Genomic DNA, 20,610 nt, shown 5'->3' with positions numbered 1-20,610 from the left:
GTAGGTACGAATGCCCCTTTTTTTCCCCCTTTTCTCCGTGAAAGAAGTTACACATGACTTGAGTTTGCAGATGAAGATATGGAGATTTTTTTCTTTGAAAAAAAAAAGCTATATTATAAACTGAAATAAACAGATAAAATTAACAAATAATTACCTGACACATTTTTCTCCTCTAAAATTAGAAAATTCTTTGTCACTTAGTATATTACATGCCAAATACCTGGGAAAATACAACAATGCAAGCTTGAAGTTCCTCTGCTATTATACAACATAGCCATAACATAGGCTCTAAGAGTATCTCTCTACAAGTAACAATCAAACTCAGTAAAACTCTTTTAGTTTTCCTAGATATGAATAACAAAGACAAGTAGCTAAGCATCACCTTTTCCTACCCTTACACTTTACTCCTTCCTTTGGAGAAGATGACGACGACGAGGATGACGACAAACCTGAACGATTTTTCTCAGCCATATCCTTGTAAAATGCCTTCTGCACGTCTTCTTTAAGTTCCATGAAGCGTGCCCTTTTGAGTCTCTGCTCTTCAGGAGTACCATTTTCTAGGAGGGAAGCATCAGACCAATCACAGTCCAAAAACTTATCAACCACGTCTGAGCAATGAGGGAAGTACCGTCGGCCCGTCTCAACTGCAATCATAGAAAGCTCAGTAAGTACACTAAGAAAATGTCTTTAGTGGTATAAAGGATCTACCATTTTGTTGAGATATCAATGTACTAAAAATTAACCTCTCTTTTGATATAAAAATCAGTAATTATAAACGTACAAAAACTAAAAAGGTATATAATACCTGTTTTAAGCAAAGCTTGCAGTCTTAATTGGAGTCTCTTGGCTTGCATAGAGGGTGTTTCATTCAAATCAACCTCCTTTAAGTTCCCACTTGATCCTTTTGACTTTGATGCTGAAAGGCCAGTATAAAAATTGGTGGCATCTGCATCTGCTATATGCATAGCTACTCTAGCTTCAGAAGGAAACAACAACCGCGCAAAAGCCACTGCAAAGCATTAAGAAGCTGTTATGGCACTCATCCATGACAGGAATAAATTATTTTATACCTCAATTCTTTCCTGGGGAGGGGGTAAAAAAGAACTATTGACAACAAAGACTGGGCTGTAACATACAGACTAAATCCTTAAGGCAATTATTTATTAAAAACTAGTTCAGTCCAAACCAACATGCCTAGATCATATGGATGCACAATTATCCATCCAAGAAAGTGGATGGAATCACAACTGGCTAATAGTGTTCTCCAAGCAATTAGTAGCTTCCAAAGACAAATTCAAAACACATGCAGTTTGCTTTGGAAACAGTTTTCTATAACATTCCTTTATAGGTATTGAGAATGATAAAATGGATCAATCCAGATGCTTCTTAGTTCTAGTTGCTGAAAAAATTCACTTCCAAATAACAAGAATAACAGTTTATCAAAAAGTCTTTGATGATAGCACAAGCGTAGACTGTGTGTTTATCCCATTTACAGCAATGTTTGAGATGCTAAGATGAAGGGGCAAACAAGCGGTAGAAACAAGTGTGCTATGCACAAACTCTGAGAAGGTGATGAACTAATACCAGTAAAGAAATATCACCTCTATTTTCCAGATAGTTCAGCTTCATTTGGAAATCGTCAGCCATCACCTCTGATGACAGTGCCAAGTTCCCAGACATGGAGTTCCTTCTCATTTCTCTCTCAAGGACATCAATGCATAACCGGTCTTTGTTAGTTTCTTGCCCCTGCTTTGTAGCTTCAATATAATCCTTTCGCCTTGTCATTCTCCGACAGATTGCTACAGCTGTTTGCCCATCTGATGTAGTTTCTGATGCGCATGCTCCCTTGCTCAGCAGAGTCACCAGCACTGCTGGCTCCTTACGCCTTGCAGCCACATGAAGCACCGTATGACCTCTTGCATTCTTAAGATTGAGATCAGCCAAGCCCATATTGAGCACTTCCTTAAAAACCTTAGGGTTGCAGTAGGCAGCAGCATAGTGCAGAGCGTAAGCATCATCTAAAGTGACATTAGATTCATCCAGAAGAAGCTTCAACAGTTCAACGTCATCAGAGTCCAGTGCCTTGTGGATTCTTCTGACTCTTTTTGCATGCATAGGATCCACTTCTGCTATATTAGCTTCACACTCCTCGTCAGATTTGACACGGAGTGATTTGATTTCACCTGAAACTTCATCAGGAAGCTCTTTCTCGAGACAGACATCATCAAGATTTGACCTTACTACTCTCTGGACACAGTGAGAGCGGAGCTGGTTCAGTTGGCAATGGAAGGCGGCCACAAGAATTGGAATTACATCTTCCACAAGGGCCTTCTCAACAAAGTTCAGAAGGCGACGCTGCATGGATAGATAGAGTTTTGAGTTAGAATACATTCAAAACATCATAAAGCATATATAAGAATGCTGCTTTCCTTCAATATGTTGCTTCAAGGGGGATAGTGTAGGAAAGTAAAACTTAACAAGGAGAAAAAATGTCATGCTTATTGTACTTAAATGCCGACATAACCAATGTTCAGAGACATAATTTCCCCAGTACAACATATTATTCTTCAGCATTAATGAATTGATACGTTATAGCTTGGAGGAGAAAAAGGCATGTGTTGCATTCACTGTTGAGTTGAAAGCATGAGAGAATTAACTATCAGACGATTAAGAAAATATTGATAAAACTACCTAAACAATAGAACTGTCAACCCAGAGCATTAGCTGACACCCACCAAAGTAAAAATTGCATATCAAGTTAAAACTTTTTCCAGAATTCACAATCCAATGCGAGTCTCCAATAGAAAATATTATATCCAGGCAGTTGAATAAAAGTGAGAAAAGTGAATCAAGGAAAAATGAAGCTTTCCATAGTTCCATTTATAGATGTAGAATACTAATATATCATTCACTAGAAAGGTTGCGTCATTGTTGGAAAGCAAATAACAGCTAGACATCCTTGAACAGTATATGAAATCCACATAAAGAAGATACAATTTTTCCTTGGTTAGAAACTAAAAACAAAAGCTTTTTGTGATACAATAGTTGCACTTATCAAATTCAGACCCATGTATTCTATACCTTTTTAGTTTGCTATTTCATTTATTCGGTGTCAGTGAACACGTACTCAGGGAGTTTGTTGCCATAATCGTCTTTTTTTCTCTTTTGACTAAAACAACACAAACTAATACCAAATTAACAAATGCAACAAAATCCTGTAGGATAAAGATAAGCTGTGGGCTCAAAACATCTATACTTTTACCAAGCTAGTTTCGGATCTAGTACTGCAATGTCTAATATTTGTAAACACTGATGCTGCTTCACATTTACTTCCTTCAATTCTTTGCAAGTCATGATTGAAAATGATTCTAATTCAACATATGTAAAAACTATACCAACACAAATAGCTTTCTAAGTTTAACAAGTGAGAGGAAGCCCAATTACCTGAAAAAGCAAAACGAGTTCTTTTATCTGAAAAGCAGCAGAAGCATACATCAACTCAATAGCATAATTAATAGCAGGAGGGCAAGCATCATGAGCACAAGCATCATCAACACATGTGGAGACTTCCGAAGGAGATGGCTTAAGCTTCCCAGTGTAAAAATAATACAAGATAACATTGAGAGCTTCATATCCAACTTTACCATAAGGCACCAATTCAGTCATGAGATACTTTGGCTTCCCCTCACTCACAGCAGAACCATCGTTATTATTACCCTTTTTAAAAAGCTCATGAAAAAATTGGCTGCGTGCAGATAATATGCAGCGGTGAACAGCCACTGATTTTCCCTCAACAACAATCTCGGCATCGGTATAGTCATACTCAGCATCAAGCAGTAGCTTCTCAAGATTGCTGCTGAGCTTGCTCAAGCTCAAATTATCAAGACTCGAGCAAAGTTCAGGACTTGCTGGGTGATTAGTTGACCCATTTGAGAGATATGATGATGAGGCAAAACTCAAAGATGATGACATTTCGTTTGCGTTCTCCATGATACTATCAAGAACCATATTCAAACCGAATCTATATATATATATATCAAGAAGTAATACCAATCACAAAGAAAGATTAAAAACTGAAGCTTGAATCATGATTTAGCTATCTGATTCAAAGATGAAAGTTGAGTTGACTCCAGCTCACAATTTATGGAGCAAGCATGAAAGTCAAATCAGAAACAAAGAAACAGAAGTGAATCATAATTTCCCGTCAAAAGCAACAAAAAGAAACTGAACCCATCGTATCTGATGAGAAGATGAACCCTACAGAAGGAAGAAGTGAGAGAAAAATAGTTTTTTCTAATTGCCCAATTGGTTTAAGCAATAAAAAATCTTTGAGAAACTAAAATACAAGAATCAAAAAGAGAAAGAAGCTAAACCCAGAGGAGAATATGCCAAATGAAGCTGATTCCGAGAAGGAAGAAGAGTAAAGATAAGATTTGAAGACAGGGAAGTTTGAGATGAATCGGCAGCAACAACACAGAACAGTGAATGCAATGAACCTTTCAACTGTTGACTAGAAACTTAATTTTCAGGCAACGTGAAAGCAATAAGAAAAAAAAAAAAAAAAAAGGAAAGAAAAAAATAATTGGAGCCCAGTTCTTTAATATTTTTGGATTAAATGGGAAGCAAGAAATAGAAATTAAGTATATTGTGGATTGAAATGAATTGTATGAATACGACAAAAGAACAGCGGTTGACTTCACCGACCATTCAATTAAAATAATAAAAATGCAGCTGGAAAATGGAATTTATTCTTTAATCGATAAAATTTTTACTCATCCTCACTCTTAGGAATTTGAAGTTAGGGTAATTTTCAGAAACCTCCCCTGAGGTTTGGTGTATTCTCACTTAGATAGAAAGTATTCACGTATTCTCAGTAACCTTCCCTGACGTTAGTATTCCTACTCTTAGACCGTTTGTTGATTGATAAAATGACCAACATACCCTTGACTTCAAAACAACACATTTTTTTATATTAAGATTAATGTATAGTAAGTATGATTGGTTAATAGTATTATATTTGTTTTGGCGCCAAATAGATATAAACACAATGAAAGTACCAAATCACCCTTGTCATTTTCCAAAATAACTTATCTAAAAGAGAAAAAATTTGAAGTCTTTTTTTTGGGGGAGGGGGGGAATAGAAAAAATTTTGAATTTTTTAAATAGAAAAAAATTTAAAATTTAATTTCAACTTGCTTCTGAAACTCAAGATATAAGATAAATCATTCATCTTCCTTCTTTAGTATCGAACCACCACTGCAAATATCATTTTATCTCCTCATCAATCATTTAAAAACTCTTTCAACAAAAATCAAGAGATTCCACAAGGCATTAATTTTGATCATTTATCAACAAATGGAGACTCTGCAACATTAATGGCACACGCAAGAGCAACAGCTTTGTTCCCGCACCTTCTTGCTTGTCATGAGAGTCACTGCCAGCCGTAGCAATCCATTCCTTTCGCTTATCCACGTCTTGATATGAATATAAATGTCAAAGTGTGTTGCAGTTGGGAAGTCTGTAGTTCTGAAAGTAAGGTAATGTATGTATCACCACAAAACCAAGATGGACAAGTTCATGAAGCACGAAAAAAGAAAAACTGACCAAATAAGATTAAGAATGAACATTTCCAACATCATCCTTCCCCAAGTCAACAAGCATAGTATGCCCTGCACATTGCTTTTTATCATTCAAAAATTTCTTTTCAAACACTAGATTGCCATTAGCAGTCTTGCCCTTTCTAACAGTGCCAAGGGGTTGATTAATAATCTTTCTCTGCAAATAATGATAAAAGGTGAATGTTGAGTGTTAGAAAATGTATATTTATAAAGGAGAAAATCGTCATTTTACACTTCAAGTTTTACTAACACTCTTACTTTTATGTATTTAAGCTTCTTGTCATTTAATTATGTATGTTTTATTTTAATTAAGTATTTTATGTATTTTAGGGGCATCATGGTCATTTCATAATGAACGAGAGATCAGACGGCAAAACGGACATCAGTTTTGAACTCATGACGGTCGAAAACTTTAGGAAGAGCATAAAAAAATCTTAAAAAATTTTCAAGATCCATTTGCTAATTTTTCACCGAGACTACCAATTTCAGCTAATAAAACTAGCATGCATTCAAAGAATTAATACCTTGGCTAGTTGCCAGCAAAACTCACTTGCGGTCGTGAATCATTTGTAGCCGATAATAGAGTTGGCTTCATCGTCAAGGTCTTTAATTTATGGGCGAAGTACTTGATCAAAGCATTAGAGAGAAAATGAAATGGGTTTTGGTTGGTTGCTTTGGATTTGTGGAGTAGAGAGACGAACACTTTTTATTTTGTTAATGTCTGTTGGATAAAAGCGTGCTTCAATTTATTCTCCACTGAATATTAACAATGGTCAAATCATTTCCAAAGCCCAATACGAAAATATTAAGTTAATTTGAATAGTTTTGTCATTAACGTATTTAATTTACAATCTTGCCCTCACTACTCAACACATACTAAAACAGAATATTAACGTCAGGGGAGACTATTGAGAATACGCAGATATTTTCTATCTAAGTGAGAATAAGCCAAACCTCAAGAGAGATTTCTGAAAATTACCCTTCGAAGTTACTTTTACCTCCATTGAAGAAAATTGTACGATTTTTCATATGTACAAATCGCATTCATGATCAATCGAGCAAAGTCGATGAGATAAGATCAATAATATTGCATCTACTTAAAATAATAAATAGTTATACGAATAAATAGTTCTGGATAAAAAAAAAATTCAATATTAAAATAATTAAATGTCTGATTAGTATGATTTATTTGTAAATTTTTAACAAAATTTTTATTATTATTTAAGATGTAATTATTTTATCATAAATTTAAACTTTCATAATTTTTAATTTCATGAATCTTGAACTTGATTTATTGTGACGTTTCATTTTCGGCCATTATCATAAATCATACATATATATATATATATATAAACATGAAAAATGAATAAACCAAGCACAAGTTGCTGGCTAGAAGATAGTGACATTAACTTTTAAAATAACATTGAATGATGTGGATGACTTGATCAAGAAAGAGTTATACTGAATCAACCACCGTTACCTCAACAGATGATCTCTGTCACGGTTAATCCCTCTCAATATTTGACCTCTTGTTAATATCTCAAGCTTCCCAATTATTCTATTACCGTTTATTACCACTCCACATAATTTGTTAATTTAATTCATAACCGCGTAACAGAATTAACCAGAGTTGCCAATTCCTGCGGCCTCCTAGCAATGAGAAGCTGGGCAGGAGGTGGACAGTGAACACAGATCGGTTGGGTTCCTTTTTTTTTTTCTTTTAATTATTATTAAACTGAACTTAATCCAATTAATTTTATAAAAATTATGAATTGAACCAAACTGAAACCGAATTTAGTTTGTTTCAGTTTTTTTTAGTTTTTAATCTTTAAATTCTTGATTTGTTCTGATTATTCAATTCTCAATTTGTTTTTTTTTATTTAATTCATTAAATCTATAGTTTTTGACGATTTTAAAATTGAACCAAATCGAATCAGTTTCTTTCGCCATCCCATTTTCTTTCCCCACTCTCACTTGGGTATCAAAAATAATTTTAGTATTTTTTTTTTCCATCTAAACAGTGTGATCTGCTTGCTTGCCTTTTTTTTTTTTTCCTGATATTTTAAACAACTATGGTGTGCTGATAGCAGGGACAGGTGAGCTAGATGCACATCTCAAAGTCACCAACAGACTTAAAAGACTTAATCCAATCACCTCATGATAAATATGGATGTCGAGACCAACATTTAGACTGTGCTTGGTAATGAGATGTTGTATTTTTTTTAATAAAAAAATTATAATTATAAAATAAAAGTTATTATTATATTATATATTTTTTTAATAAGATTTTAATAAAATAATAAAAATAATATAAATTTTTTATTATATAAGTATTAAATCAAACCAATTTGACTGGCCTCCAAGTATTTCTTCTTTTTTTTAATGCGAAAGTATAACTTTTTATTAAGATAACTCAAAAAATAACTTTATAATTTCAGTTCGAAACATTCCCTTTGCACAACAAGAGTGTCATAATCTAAGGCTACTTTCGGTAAAGAGTGGGCAATAGCATTACAAGCTTTTGGAACATGTTAGATTTGCGACCGATGCAAGATCTTTTAGCTAGCTTGAATTATTGATATAATCCAAAAGATTTATGTCTTGCTGCCCTTCCTGTTAAGAGTGACATCAACTACTCCTTTTGAATCTGATTCAATGCACTTAGCATTTTGAGCTACTTACGAAGGGCCTTTGGTACAATGAGAGAATTTTTACACTTACAATTGTGAGTGTAAGAGTTCGAGCCTCCATAAGAGATTTATGAAGGTTAGTTTTTGTACTCCCATAATTATCAATTAATTAAGTGGAGACAGTCTCTTCCTTATAAAATGTGAGTGGAATAGGTACTCCTCGAATATTAAAGAGAGTTTAAAGAATCTGGACAAATACTTCAGTAGGTCAATATACGACAGAGGTCCTAATTATATAGTATGATTGCAAGTATTAATTGTAATGTATGATGTAATATCAATAATAATCTATGTATAACATAATTTTAAAAAAAAAATTTGAGCTACTTGACTGCCTAAATTTACTGCTTCAACTAATTTGGAATTACTACTTCCGTCACAGGTGATTTTTAAAAGTCAAATTCAATTTAGGTGTTTGGTACTTTTTCTTTTTTCTAAATTACTTTTGATAAAAGGATTAATTTTGATTATCCTAGTGAATTAACTATATTTAAATCACCTCTTTATTTTTTAAAACCTCAAGTAAAAAATTTTTTTTTTTATCTTCTTAAGAAAAATGAGAGTAAATTAGGATTTTAAAAAATAAAGATGTGATTTAAAACTAGAAAAATTATCTCTATATCACTTATGATTTGTCATATGTACATCTATGTTTTATGCACCACTTTTATTTTTGAATTTGTATCAATCAATCACTTCTACACTAATAAAGTGAATTTAAATAAAACAAATATTTTATCCCTAAATAAATAAAAATACTATTTTATTCTACAAAATTTTGAATAATAAAATAAATATAATTGTAAGAATACCCTAGAATTTACTAAAAAAAATAAATCTCAAATTCCAAGATGTTAATTTTTGCAATTATAATTTTTAAATGATAATTTTTTGTAATTATAATGTTTTTATAATTCAAAGTTGGCCAAGACTTATTGTTTTAGTGATTAATTTAAACAATAAAAATCGTTTTACAATTGTGATTGTATGATTGATAATTTTTTTTATTAGTTTTAGATACCTCTTAAAAAAAAGAGAAAAATATATGGAATGAGTATTACATGTTTTTTTAGGTCAAAAGGATAAAAGAAAATCAATAATATTTTATCAATTAACTAAATGGTGCTCACACACTCAATTTTTTCAATAATATTTTATCAAGTAATAAATGGTAATTATATATATCTATATATTAAAATTTTAAGATAAATGTTTTTAATTCATTTAGAGTAAAATAGTTATTTTATTTAAATTTTAATAGATTCTAATTTTGTTATTGTCAAAGTGATTGATTGATACAAATATAAAAATAAAGATATTGCAAAGAATATGTCAAAATTTTATAAAAATTAAATATACATATGACAAAATAGAGATTGTCCAAAGATGATTTTTCTAAAACTAATCAATTTATGAGGAGTATAGTCCAAATAAAATAAACTTATCCGAATGAGTTAAAAAACGATAGACATTCAAGAACTAATTTTGAGAAACAGATTTATCCATCAATATAATTCTAAAATATCCGTCAAATAATTTTTTTTTTTAAATACACACCAAATTGCACATTCGCAAATTAATTAATTAAAAATCTATGTGTAAAATAAACTCGATCACATTAGAAACAAGCTCTTGAAATCCAACCGACGCCGTAGTGTCCACTGTCAGCTTCGGCACGTCACCAACATCATACTCCGTACATCCACAGTACCCTTCCAACAACCTCTCAAGATCACGCCACGTGGACGGCTTATGCCAACTGGACGGTCTATCATCACCAACAACTCCACAGCCACCCTCATTCCCTCTCCCCTCAAGCCTCCTCCGCCACTCGGCCTCATCCGACGGCTTACACTCCACAATCACAAGCCCAGCTCTCATCTCGCCGGCCAATTTCACCAGCTTCTCCAGGTGGGCCCGGCGCGAGAGGGGGGAGTCCACTACGACGCTGACGCCAAGCTTGAGCTGAGTGGAAGCTATTTTCCAGATGACGTCGTAAGATAAGTCGTTGAGGAGAGAAGAAGCTGCGGCAGCTGCTGATGTGGCGTGCTGATGATGCGGCGTCGTTTTTTGAAGGGTTTGTTGAAGAGAAAGAGTGCAGTCGCGGACGTCGTCTTTGTCTATGAGTGGGATTTTAAGAGCAGAAGCTATGGCGTCGGCTAGTGTGGACTTGCCTGTGCCTGGATGCCCTTTCATGGCTATGATTATTAATGGCAGTGGTGTTTGATTAATTTTCAAATGATCATCCTTCGACATTTTTTTGTCTTTTCTTCCTAATTTTATGTTCTCAAGCAGTTGCAGATGATGACGATACAGGTGATGAAATGGATGATGAATATTCATAACCATAGTGTAAAGATTAGGATGATGACGACGACGCTGACGACGATGATGATGATGACGATGAATCGATGATGATGATGTGGTTTTATCTATCTTATAATCCTCAGTTCAGACAATTGATGCCACGTCTGCATGAGAAAGAAAGGAATTGCATTTTATTTGCTGATTTGTTTTTTCAACATGTCGCGATTCAATTGGTGTATTTACCATCCGAACTCTACTCGGTTTGGCGATGTAATGTGTAAAATAAAATTAGAATGATCATTACTGGCTTTATTTCATTTTATTCCATCAAATTTTTTTATATATATAACGTTTAAATAATATTTTTTTAAATAAAATTTAAATAATATAATTTTATATAACATTGACGTGAGTATTGTAATAAGTAATGATATTTCTTAATTACATGCTATAATACGACGAAGGCCACAAGTTGGGCTTTTGGCTAACGATGCGAACGAACTGGGTTCTTCTTGGGCCACTGACGACACGACATGCTATTGGGCTATAATGAGAGTATGGCATATTGAGTGCTGGTTGTAGCACGGACAATTTAAAAGGGATGAGCGAATTTGTGAAAAAGTGATTTAGGATTTGATTTATATATTGTGGGGCAAATGAGGTTGTGGGTTTTGAGCTGTGGTTAAGTTTAAATTACATTAAATTCTTTATATTTACTAATATTTATATTATTTGTATAAATATTTTGATATTTATTATTTAAACCGATATTTAAAATTTTACAATTTTAATTTTATCATTTATTCACTAATGATTCTAGAAAAAAATAAAATTGAAATTGAAATTGAAAAATGGAGAGAGGGAAGGAGATGAGGATTCTAGAAATGGGGAAGTAGAAAAATGGGGAGAGGATAAGAATTCCACCTCATCCTTGTCTCTTTCAGAATAAAAAATTGAGTAAAAAATTGTCCATATCCCTACCCCAAATAAGAGATTAGATATAAAATCGTCTTCATATTCTCATCCCCTATGGGCCTTGATCCCATGAGGATATCTGTCATTTGTAACTAGGTCTCACTTACATCAATATTCAATACACGCCCGCCCATAATCGGACTAGAAACAAGGGATTCAGGCTTGATAATATTGAGCCTGAGAATGAGGTCGGACCAGCTTTGGACATCACTTGATAAGCCCTGCATTCGGTCCAAATTCTGAATTTTAAAAAAAAATCATAAAATATATACTATTTTAAAGTAACTATATTTTTTTGGCCTATTACATATATTTAAAATTTTAAACATTTAAAGTTTATATTTTCATGTGTAATTTTATTAAAATAAATTTTAAAAATTAAAAAAATACATATATAATATTATAAAATAAAAATCCGAGCTATTTAAGCCTGAACAAAAAATCCCAACTTGAATGTCAAAAAAACATGTTCCGGCTAGATCCAGGCATTGCCATACCCGAGCCTAGACCTGGGTTTTCCCAACCCTAACTATACTAAACATTAGCCTATAATTCAGTTTTCACTAATTACTTTGGAGAAATATATCTACTCAACCTACAAATTAGCAAATGAGTCCCAATAATGTTGGGACTCAAATCTATGCATCCAAATTTAGTTTGATTTTATTTTAGGCTGCTGATCAGCATTACTCAATGTAATCAATTTTCTTAGAATTTATGAAAAATAATCAACGACTTAAAGAATGACAAATCACATATCATGCATTTGAGATGAAATTTGAATAAAATTTTTGTCTATATATGGTTACTCTTTTGCAACATTTGATGTATGTGAATATTGAAATTCAAATGGAAAAAAAATTGTAAAATTAAAAAAGTTTTTTATAATATTAATATGTTATAAAAATCTAATATTAGTGGTCAAGAAAAAAAAATTAAATTAGTGAATGTTAATTAATTCATGATTTAATGAATTATTAACGATTATTTTTTGTTTTTGAGATACTTATATCCAATATGCTTTTATTGTAAATAGGCAAATTAAATATCAAATAATCTAAAATGTTCGACCCCAACTTACCATTCAAATAGAGAAAAAAAAAAATATATATATATATATATATATATATATATATATATATATATATATATCCCAATAAACTTATAAAAGAAGGAATGAGATTGACTTTCAGATGTCTTTTTTTGCTATTTTAAAATTGTTTTAACAAAATTAAAATAACTACTTGTGCTTTCAATATCAGCCTTTTTTGGCTACCGCACCAACGTCAGCTAAATCCAAAGTCTGGGGTTTTGCCGTATTGGAACAGTGCATTATACACCTTCACTGCCCTCATTTGATTGAGTACCAAGTGTAGAGAAATAATTCTTCTGATTTCACAAGTTACTAAGGAAAAATAACAATAATTTGTTATGTCCATCTCCATTTGAAAAAAAAAAAAAAAATCAAGGCCTTGCATTCGAGAGTAGAGATAGTGTCAATAGTACCAAAAATACACCTCACTTCTATCTAGTATAAAGGCTGTATTCCTAATTTGATCTTCCCAACTACAACATACAATAAATACTGTCTAGTTACCATTGTTATTTAGACCAATTCCCACGTGGCCGCTTAAATGAATCTCCCCTAGGGCCTGGAGGTATATGCGTACCTGAACCAGACCCAACTACCGGGGAGCCATGGAATAGCGGTGGCTGAGCCACTTGGGTTGATAACTGATTTCCCTTTGTTGATCCCTTGTGTGCAGGTATCCTACTTTTATGATCACGAAGAGGAAAGTATTGCCGGGTATTGGGACTCATGAGTGACATAAGGAAGTTACTTGGATTCTGACCTGTACCTCTATTTCTCGCTGCTGGGCACTTATCAATCTCAGTTGCTTGTATCATCGAAGTCAATGATTCCACGGATTCTGCAGGCAGTGAGATCCCAGAGAACCCATCGTATGATAGAATGGAGGCCATTGCGTACATGGAGGCCTCAAGAACTGGAGGAAGAGCTTTCTGGGGGTGTGTTACCTGTAAAATATTAACCAATCAATCAGACTTGGGAAAGTTTTCACGATACAGATAAGCAAAGATAGCATATTGAGCATGTGTTCCAATGCTTCCGCATGGAAGAACCATGCAAGTACTTACTTTGAATAAGATTGCAACGGATAATCTCTCTCTTAAACAGTAGATTTGGGCAATATCAAGGGCTGTTGATCCAAAATAAAGCCATCGGTCCACCAAAACTGTAACTGATTTATCAGGAGATGACATAACATTCTCTCCATGTTGTCCACTTGTCTTGTCATCTATCTCCATACAATCCTCATCGCTTTCATTTTCATCAGCATCGTCATCACTCATGTCATCATCTTCATCATCATCTTCATTATCAGGTGCTGGAGCAACAGCAATCTCTGTTGCAAGGAGTAACAATGGCAGTGGCCCAACAACAGTACAATTCCTTACATGCATACCCCCATCCCCACGGGTTATCTCATCATATACCATTAGCGGGCAATCATCAGTTTTTTTAAATGATAATTTGAAATTAAGAGAATGGGGGTGCAATCTAACTTTAGCACCACCTGCAGTCTCTACAAATCGTCTTCCATTTTTATGAGGTGGACGCAACCTCGCTACCATTGGATATAAACCAGCCATGAGGACTGCATGAATTATACCTGGTACACGTGCATTATGACTACAACTCGAGACATCTTCTGGAATAAACCCATTCTTAATTAGCTCTGTCTGGAGCTGCTTACGCATACCAAGCAGCATATTCATGACACCTGAGGAGACGAAGTACTGAGAACAAAACCATGCTTCTTGACCCCTCTGTTTTGCATTCTTCCAGCACTCAAAAGCTGCTATGACTGCGAGCTGATCACTCTGCCCACCGTACAATGAAGCAAGCTCAAATTTAGCAGCAGTAGCTCTCTTCTTTTCATTTGGTGATATGGGAAGGGTGAATGGGTCCCTATAGTCAGAAGCACAGGCCAGTGTCAAAGCTGGGTCTAAACAGTCCATCAGTATGGCAAAGAAAAGCATCTTGCTCATCAATGGATGAACAGAAAGACAACCTAGCTTCTCCCCAAGTTCGGTAACTTTTTCATCAAGTGACAAAGCCCCAATATCCTGAAGGACAATGATTGCATTACGAATAGTTACAGAAACTGGAGGGTCTAATGTCTTCTGCAAGAAATCTTCAATATTACAATTTGGATCAAGCAACTTCACCTGCTCCATCAGAAAAATCAACAGAATACATCACTGACTGACATTTTATTATCTTCAAACAGGTAGAAAATACCATCTTCCTTCAAACACAAATTGGATAAAGGAAATGACACATTTTAAGGCCCTGTTTGGGATTGCAATTGAGCAGCTATAGCTTAAAAGCTAAAACACTAAAGTGTTTGTGTTTGGTAAACACTAACTGCTGTAAATTGAAAGTTAAGATAATCTGAGTTTATACTTGTATAATGAAAAATCTATTATATCTTTACTAGTTTTTTCAAAATGGTTATCTAAAAATTTATATTTACTACACTCTATTAATTTTTATCTCAATTTTTTTTCTACAGCAGCTGCAGCTTAAAGGTTACAGCACCTGAATACCAAACAGGGCATAAATATCCATCCATTTTCATAGTGAGGGGGGGGGGGGGAGGAGGCAGTAATAGATAGATATACACATGGGAAGAAGGAATGATAAATAGAGTTACCTGTAAACAGAGTTCCTCAATTGGAATTCTCTTAATTTCTGGGACCTGGAAATCAGGCAAAGAAGCTGCTCGAAGTTGAGAATAAAGATGATAACAGATTCCAGCCTGACAGCGGCCTGCACGTCCCGCCCTCTGTTTTGCACTTGCTTTTGACACCCAGGAAGATTGAAGAGTTGATACATTGTTGTAAGGATCATAACTTTTTTCTTTCATTCGACCACTGTCTATAACATAGACAACATCATCAATGGTGATGGCAGTTTCTGCAATATTGGTTGAAAGAATAATTTTCCGACAACCAGGCGGTGGGCGTTTAAACACCTTCTTTTGCTGCACAGAGGGAACCATAGAATGAAGAGGTATTATAACAAACTTGGAAGTATCTCTGAAAAAGGGGTTAGCAAGCAATCTATCCCAGGTTTTATTTATATCTTCCCATCCTGGAAGAAAAACAAGGATAGCTCCATCTTCCGAATCCATGCATATTTTTCTAAGTAACTGCTCTATAAGAACAAGATCAATAAGTTCAGGGTTAACTGTTGCTAGATATTTATCAAGTAATTGTTGTTTCATGGAGTCAGACAGTGCATTTTCCATGTGTTTTTTAATAATTTGAGCAACTTCTGGCTGATTTTCTTGTTCAGCCAACTGTAACGCTGTTCTTCCATCTCTGGCCTTTAGCTGGCAGTCTGCACCAAGAGAGAGGAGCATGCAAACATCACCTACTCGGCCCTTTCCAGCAAGCACCATTAATGGTGTTAGCCCAGTCAAAGTATGCTGGTAGTTGTAAACATTTGGGGATCCTTCCAAAGAAACCAATTCTAGGAGCATATCAAACTCATCATTTGACCAAGCTAAACTGATAGCTTCATCTAAAGTACTCTTATTTTCCTCCGTTAATTCAGGGTCCTCATTTGGGACAATTAAGCTAGCAGAATCAAGGTGATTACTCTCTGCAGATTTCAGGATGGAAAGTACATCCTCCAAATAGAAAGATTTGACCTGAGTTAAGAATATGCAGGAGCATTACAATGCAAAGCAACTTCAGAAACATAAACAAAATGTAATCAATTACCACAATTAAAAAGTAACAATATTAGAGTTTTACAGGATAAGTGAACCCGGGGACTTGAATGACTGGGCATCCACCAAAATATTGAGAAAATCTATCAGCATCCAGAGTAGCACTCATTAATATCTGTGGGATTATAAATTATATTTTATAAGAGAATCAATCAACTGGTAATTAAGATTGTAATATGAAATCACAATTATGTCCTAAACATATAATTTGATTATGCACAGACAAAATAGAGATTAAGTCTTTGAACTAACCAGCCGAAGATGAGGATATGAGGGGAGCATGTCTCTGCAAGTAACTCAGACTAATCAGAGAAAAAAACGAAACATCCAAAAACAGTCAAATATATGAGGAACATTGGTGCACTTAGATGCGCACGCCGGCTTTTTATTTTTTATTTTTTTGGTTTTTGTTAATTGATACCACAAATAAACTACAAAGAAACTATAATGCTTGTAATAAAAAAAAAATTATAAAGAAAACTTTGGATCATGGATCGGCTAATTAGTAGCATGCCCAAAATTATCAATTTTTTATTTTCACAAATACCAAAATAATAAGCAGCCTATATCTAATCAAAGAAAGAAAGCAACTAAACCATTTCAATCGCATATAAAGTACCTGATAATGGCCAACATGAAATCAGAGTAGCGATCTCTTTCATGAATTTCATCCTACAAGATAATTGCAAGTGCAAGCCAAGAGAATTAAAACAGCAGTAGAATATATGAGTTCATGAATTTAGATACTATAAAGGACCAACAGATTTTTTAATCTAGGGAAAGGGATTTGAATTTGAATATTAAGTCTAAATTTCTCAGTAAAGTTCAAAACAATATGTATATTTTTTGTCAACAAATCCTCCACTGAGTGTACTGACTGGAGCGCATGCTTGGCCACTACATAAAACTATTTAAAAGTGAATCGAAACACATTCTTCCATAATATTATGCAACTAAGAAAGAAATGACCCTAAGCAAGCCTTTGGAAAGGAATGTGCTAAATATACATAAAAGAATAAGTACCACAATAATGTGAGTTAGTGCAGAAACATCATCCTTTGCCGGCTTATTAGATGCTTCCTTCAACCTGCTAACACCTTGGGAGACCAGCAATCTCAAAAGAACCCCATTTGTGCAGAACACAATTGACGAGTGCTTCCCACCTTTACTTTCCAGCCGAATCTGATATCAAATTTATAATAAACATCAGCAAATATCACAAGTTTACACCCGAATGTAGTCCAATTGTTTGCATGACTTCTGAATATAAAACTTTTAGATTTCTTTGTTGCAAGAAATTCTGCAGAACTCAACAATTCAATAGTTAAGATTTTGAATTTTAAACTTCCAGCTTTAGTTTCACCGATGTCGTGCAAACAAAATACTTTAGGATGTAACCACCCATTTGTTATTGATAATTCAAACGAACATTTGAATGAATATTAGCAAATATGGAAGCTTACACCATAACACCAACAAAATTTAAGAAATATTACCTTGTACCCAATATTATCTCCGATATTTTCTCCTCTTTCAACAGATATTCTCTCAGCAACTAAACAAAAATCAGTTGTGTACAGCTTAGAGTGACGCGATGAACAAATAAATAAGTAAAAAAAATTAACCAGAAAACTTCGCAATGAGTTGCGCGCACCTGAAGTTGCAGAGATACGTCTAGGTTGAGTACATACTATTTTACATGTCTCACCCTTACTCCAAATATGCTCCAAAAGAAATTGAGGGACCTGGATCACGCATTATATGAAGATGTGTCATATAATAACAAAGACAAAAGGGCAATAATAAAAATAATCAAATTATAATAATTAAGAGTTCTTTTGGACATTGTAACTTCAACTTGCTAGACTCGTGAAAACTGCACAACTACAGTTCTGTATCAATAATACTTATCCTAGTTCCTAGAAGATTCAGGTGAATGCATCAATTGAATTTCAACAATTCAAGTTCAACAAACTAGAAACCAGATCATATTAGGATTTTTTAACCATATAATAGAGTTGAGAAATAAGAACTCAGAATCTTTTGATGGATGACCTTTTAACTTTGTATTATTCTTGTCTTGAATAAATAGTTCATCTTTCTTACATTGTTAGTCAATATAATTTCTCAGAATTTGATAATAGGGATTGTCTATAAAAGTACAGATGACCAAGAACTCAGGTTCCATAAAAGTACACACGGGCCCTCAATTCTAGGTTAGACAACTTGAAAAGATAATGGACCAAAGCTCATTTAAGCTCTTATATTATAGAAAACTTGATTGGTTAATTATATAGATGGTGTTAAGTTGTAGATAGAAAAGCAATGACCTCTGTTCTCAGCTTTCTTAATTCTTCCACACAGCCAATATTAACAATCCGAATGTAATGACAGCGGATAAATTACAAGTAAGGCAACAAGATAAACCGATTCTACTTTATTCCTGACATTTAATTGCACTTATGTTTCTCCCTGTGGACAAATCAGAAAATGGCAAAATGAAAAAGAACTGCTTGTGAAATATGTTTTTTTTATACAAAGTCATATTAACAAGACCATAAAGAAGATAAATCAGATAATTGATAACCTGTGTTGTCTTTCCACAACCTGTCTCACCAGAAATGAGGACAACCTGTGTTAAAATGTGTCAAGAACAGCAAGTCTCAGAAAACAATACCAGAAATCCCACTATCCATACCACAGATTGTTGAATCTCATAAGAAAACCATACAGGAACCAAATGATAAAGCAACAATGCAGTGTAATCTACAGTCTGGCATTATGCAAACAAATTTTGAAACCAATGTGCATAGGAAATTGAAATAACCTGGTTTGAATCAACTGTGGAAGTAATGACATCCTTGAAGGAAGAGATTGGAAGTTTTGACCTCTCTTCAACAATCTGCAAGAAGAAGTCAAAGATATCCTTCACCATCCAAGAATTCACAAAAAGCATCTTCTTTCCATTGTTCAATGCAAAAAATCTAACTTACTATCAAGTAAAAATTTGGTAGCAGAAGAATAATTAAGGAACACCATCCAACCACGGAAAACGATAAATTTCTAATTTGGTCTGGGAAGTCAAAAGAACCTGTCTCAAGTTTGCGTCCTTCTCTATCCTAGAAGTAAGTGATTCCACCTTCATTGCAATTTCTGCCTTGCTCATTTTAGGCTTGCAGAAAATATCAACTCTTTTCCCTCTCGTTTTATCAGACTTCCGACTTTGATTTGCATCCAATTTCTCACCAGGCTCCCCATCATCAGGTGGGTAGTGCGTAAACAAGTCCTGCAAAACCAGTTTTGACCCTTCTGAAAAAGTCAATGATGGGAGAATTTCCTTCCCTTTATCTGTCTCCACCCTTTTCTTACTTTTGCAAACAGAAACACGTCGTTGCTTCCCACGCCTGTAAAAAGTTCAGTCTCATAAGCTAAGCTATAGACAACAAGGTAGTTTTACTAAAATTAATCTACAAATTAAAAAACATTCAAATGTTCAGAAGAGAATAAACAAATTCAATTTCTATTTTACCAAAAGTTGACATCATTTTCCAAGAATACAAAGATTAAAATTATTCACTTACCCGGAACTTTTAGAGGTCATGCCCATTTTCTTGCAAACTTCATGCACCACAGCCCGCTCGCGATTTGATAAGTTAGCATCAAACGTGTACACTGCAATCAGCACCCAAGGTTTCAAGAATTAATCCGAATATATCAACGACAACTCGACAACTGATTTTTTCAAACGAATGTAGCATCGGCAAGCACAAGAAACCTTTAAAAATAGCAAAGAAGCAAGAATTTGAAGCAATTTAATAGATTTTTCAAATTCAAATAAGCTTAACAAACCAACAATCCATAAAATAAAACACCAAGCTATACAAAAAACTGATTTTTTAACGATAATATTTTACTTAGAAATTGAAGAGCATTTTGCATTACAAGCTTTACCTTCATCTTTGGAAGCAAGAAATCCATCGAGAATTTGGGATATTCGAATCCTTGTAGCTTCAGCAACAGTAGGGCTTTGCTGTTGCTGTTGTTTCTGTTGTTGTTGTTCAGCTTTCTTCTGTTTCTTCTTTCCCATTTTTGCTGCTCTGTTTTGGTCCATCGTTTCAGATTTTTGTTTTTGTTAGCTTTTGTATTTTGTAATGTAAATATGTAATGTTAAAATTGTTCTTCCGTACGGTCGGTGGA

General features: G+C 34.0%; 2 protein-coding genes across 2 annotated transcripts; both read right to left on the bottom strand.

The window, feature by feature from the left end:
• Positions 1-150: 150 nt before the first annotated feature.
• On the bottom strand, positions 151-4,573 carry LOC102624339 (BTB/POZ domain and ankyrin repeat-containing protein NPR1-like). Its single transcript, XM_052439740.1, has 4 exons — positions 3,445-4,573; positions 1,602-2,355; positions 806-1,009; positions 151-644 (listed from the first exon to the last, which is right to left on the bottom strand). Exons 1-4 carry the CDS (start codon positions 4,006-4,008, stop codon positions 379-381), a joined length of 1,788 nt encoding a protein of 595 aa, XP_052295700.1. The 5' UTR covers positions 4,009-4,573; the 3' UTR covers positions 151-378.
• An 8,390-nt stretch (positions 4,574-12,963) lies between these two features.
• On the bottom strand, positions 12,964-20,610 carry LOC102624626 (DExH-box ATP-dependent RNA helicase DExH6). The gene is made up of 14 exons (XM_006484933.3): positions 20,365-20,610; positions 19,995-20,085; positions 19,505-19,817; positions 19,241-19,315; positions 19,001-19,045; positions 18,068-18,158; positions 17,910-17,968; positions 17,437-17,595; positions 17,033-17,085; positions 16,666-16,699; positions 16,439-16,528; positions 15,331-16,332; positions 13,748-14,842; positions 12,964-13,627 (listed from the first exon to the last, which is right to left on the bottom strand). Exons 1-14 carry the CDS (start codon positions 20,522-20,524, stop codon positions 13,193-13,195), a joined length of 3,702 nt encoding a protein of 1,233 aa, XP_006484996.1. The 5' UTR covers positions 20,525-20,610; the 3' UTR covers positions 12,964-13,192.

Source organism: Citrus sinensis, chromosome 4 (genome assembly GCF_022201045.2).
Source record: "Citrus sinensis cultivar Valencia sweet orange chromosome 4, DVS_A1.0, whole genome shotgun sequence".
Classification (NCBI taxonomy): domain Eukaryota; kingdom Viridiplantae; phylum Streptophyta; class Magnoliopsida; order Sapindales; family Rutaceae; genus Citrus; species Citrus sinensis.
Note: the sequence above shows the minus strand (reverse complement) of the source record. Positions and strands in the feature narration are given on the sequence as shown.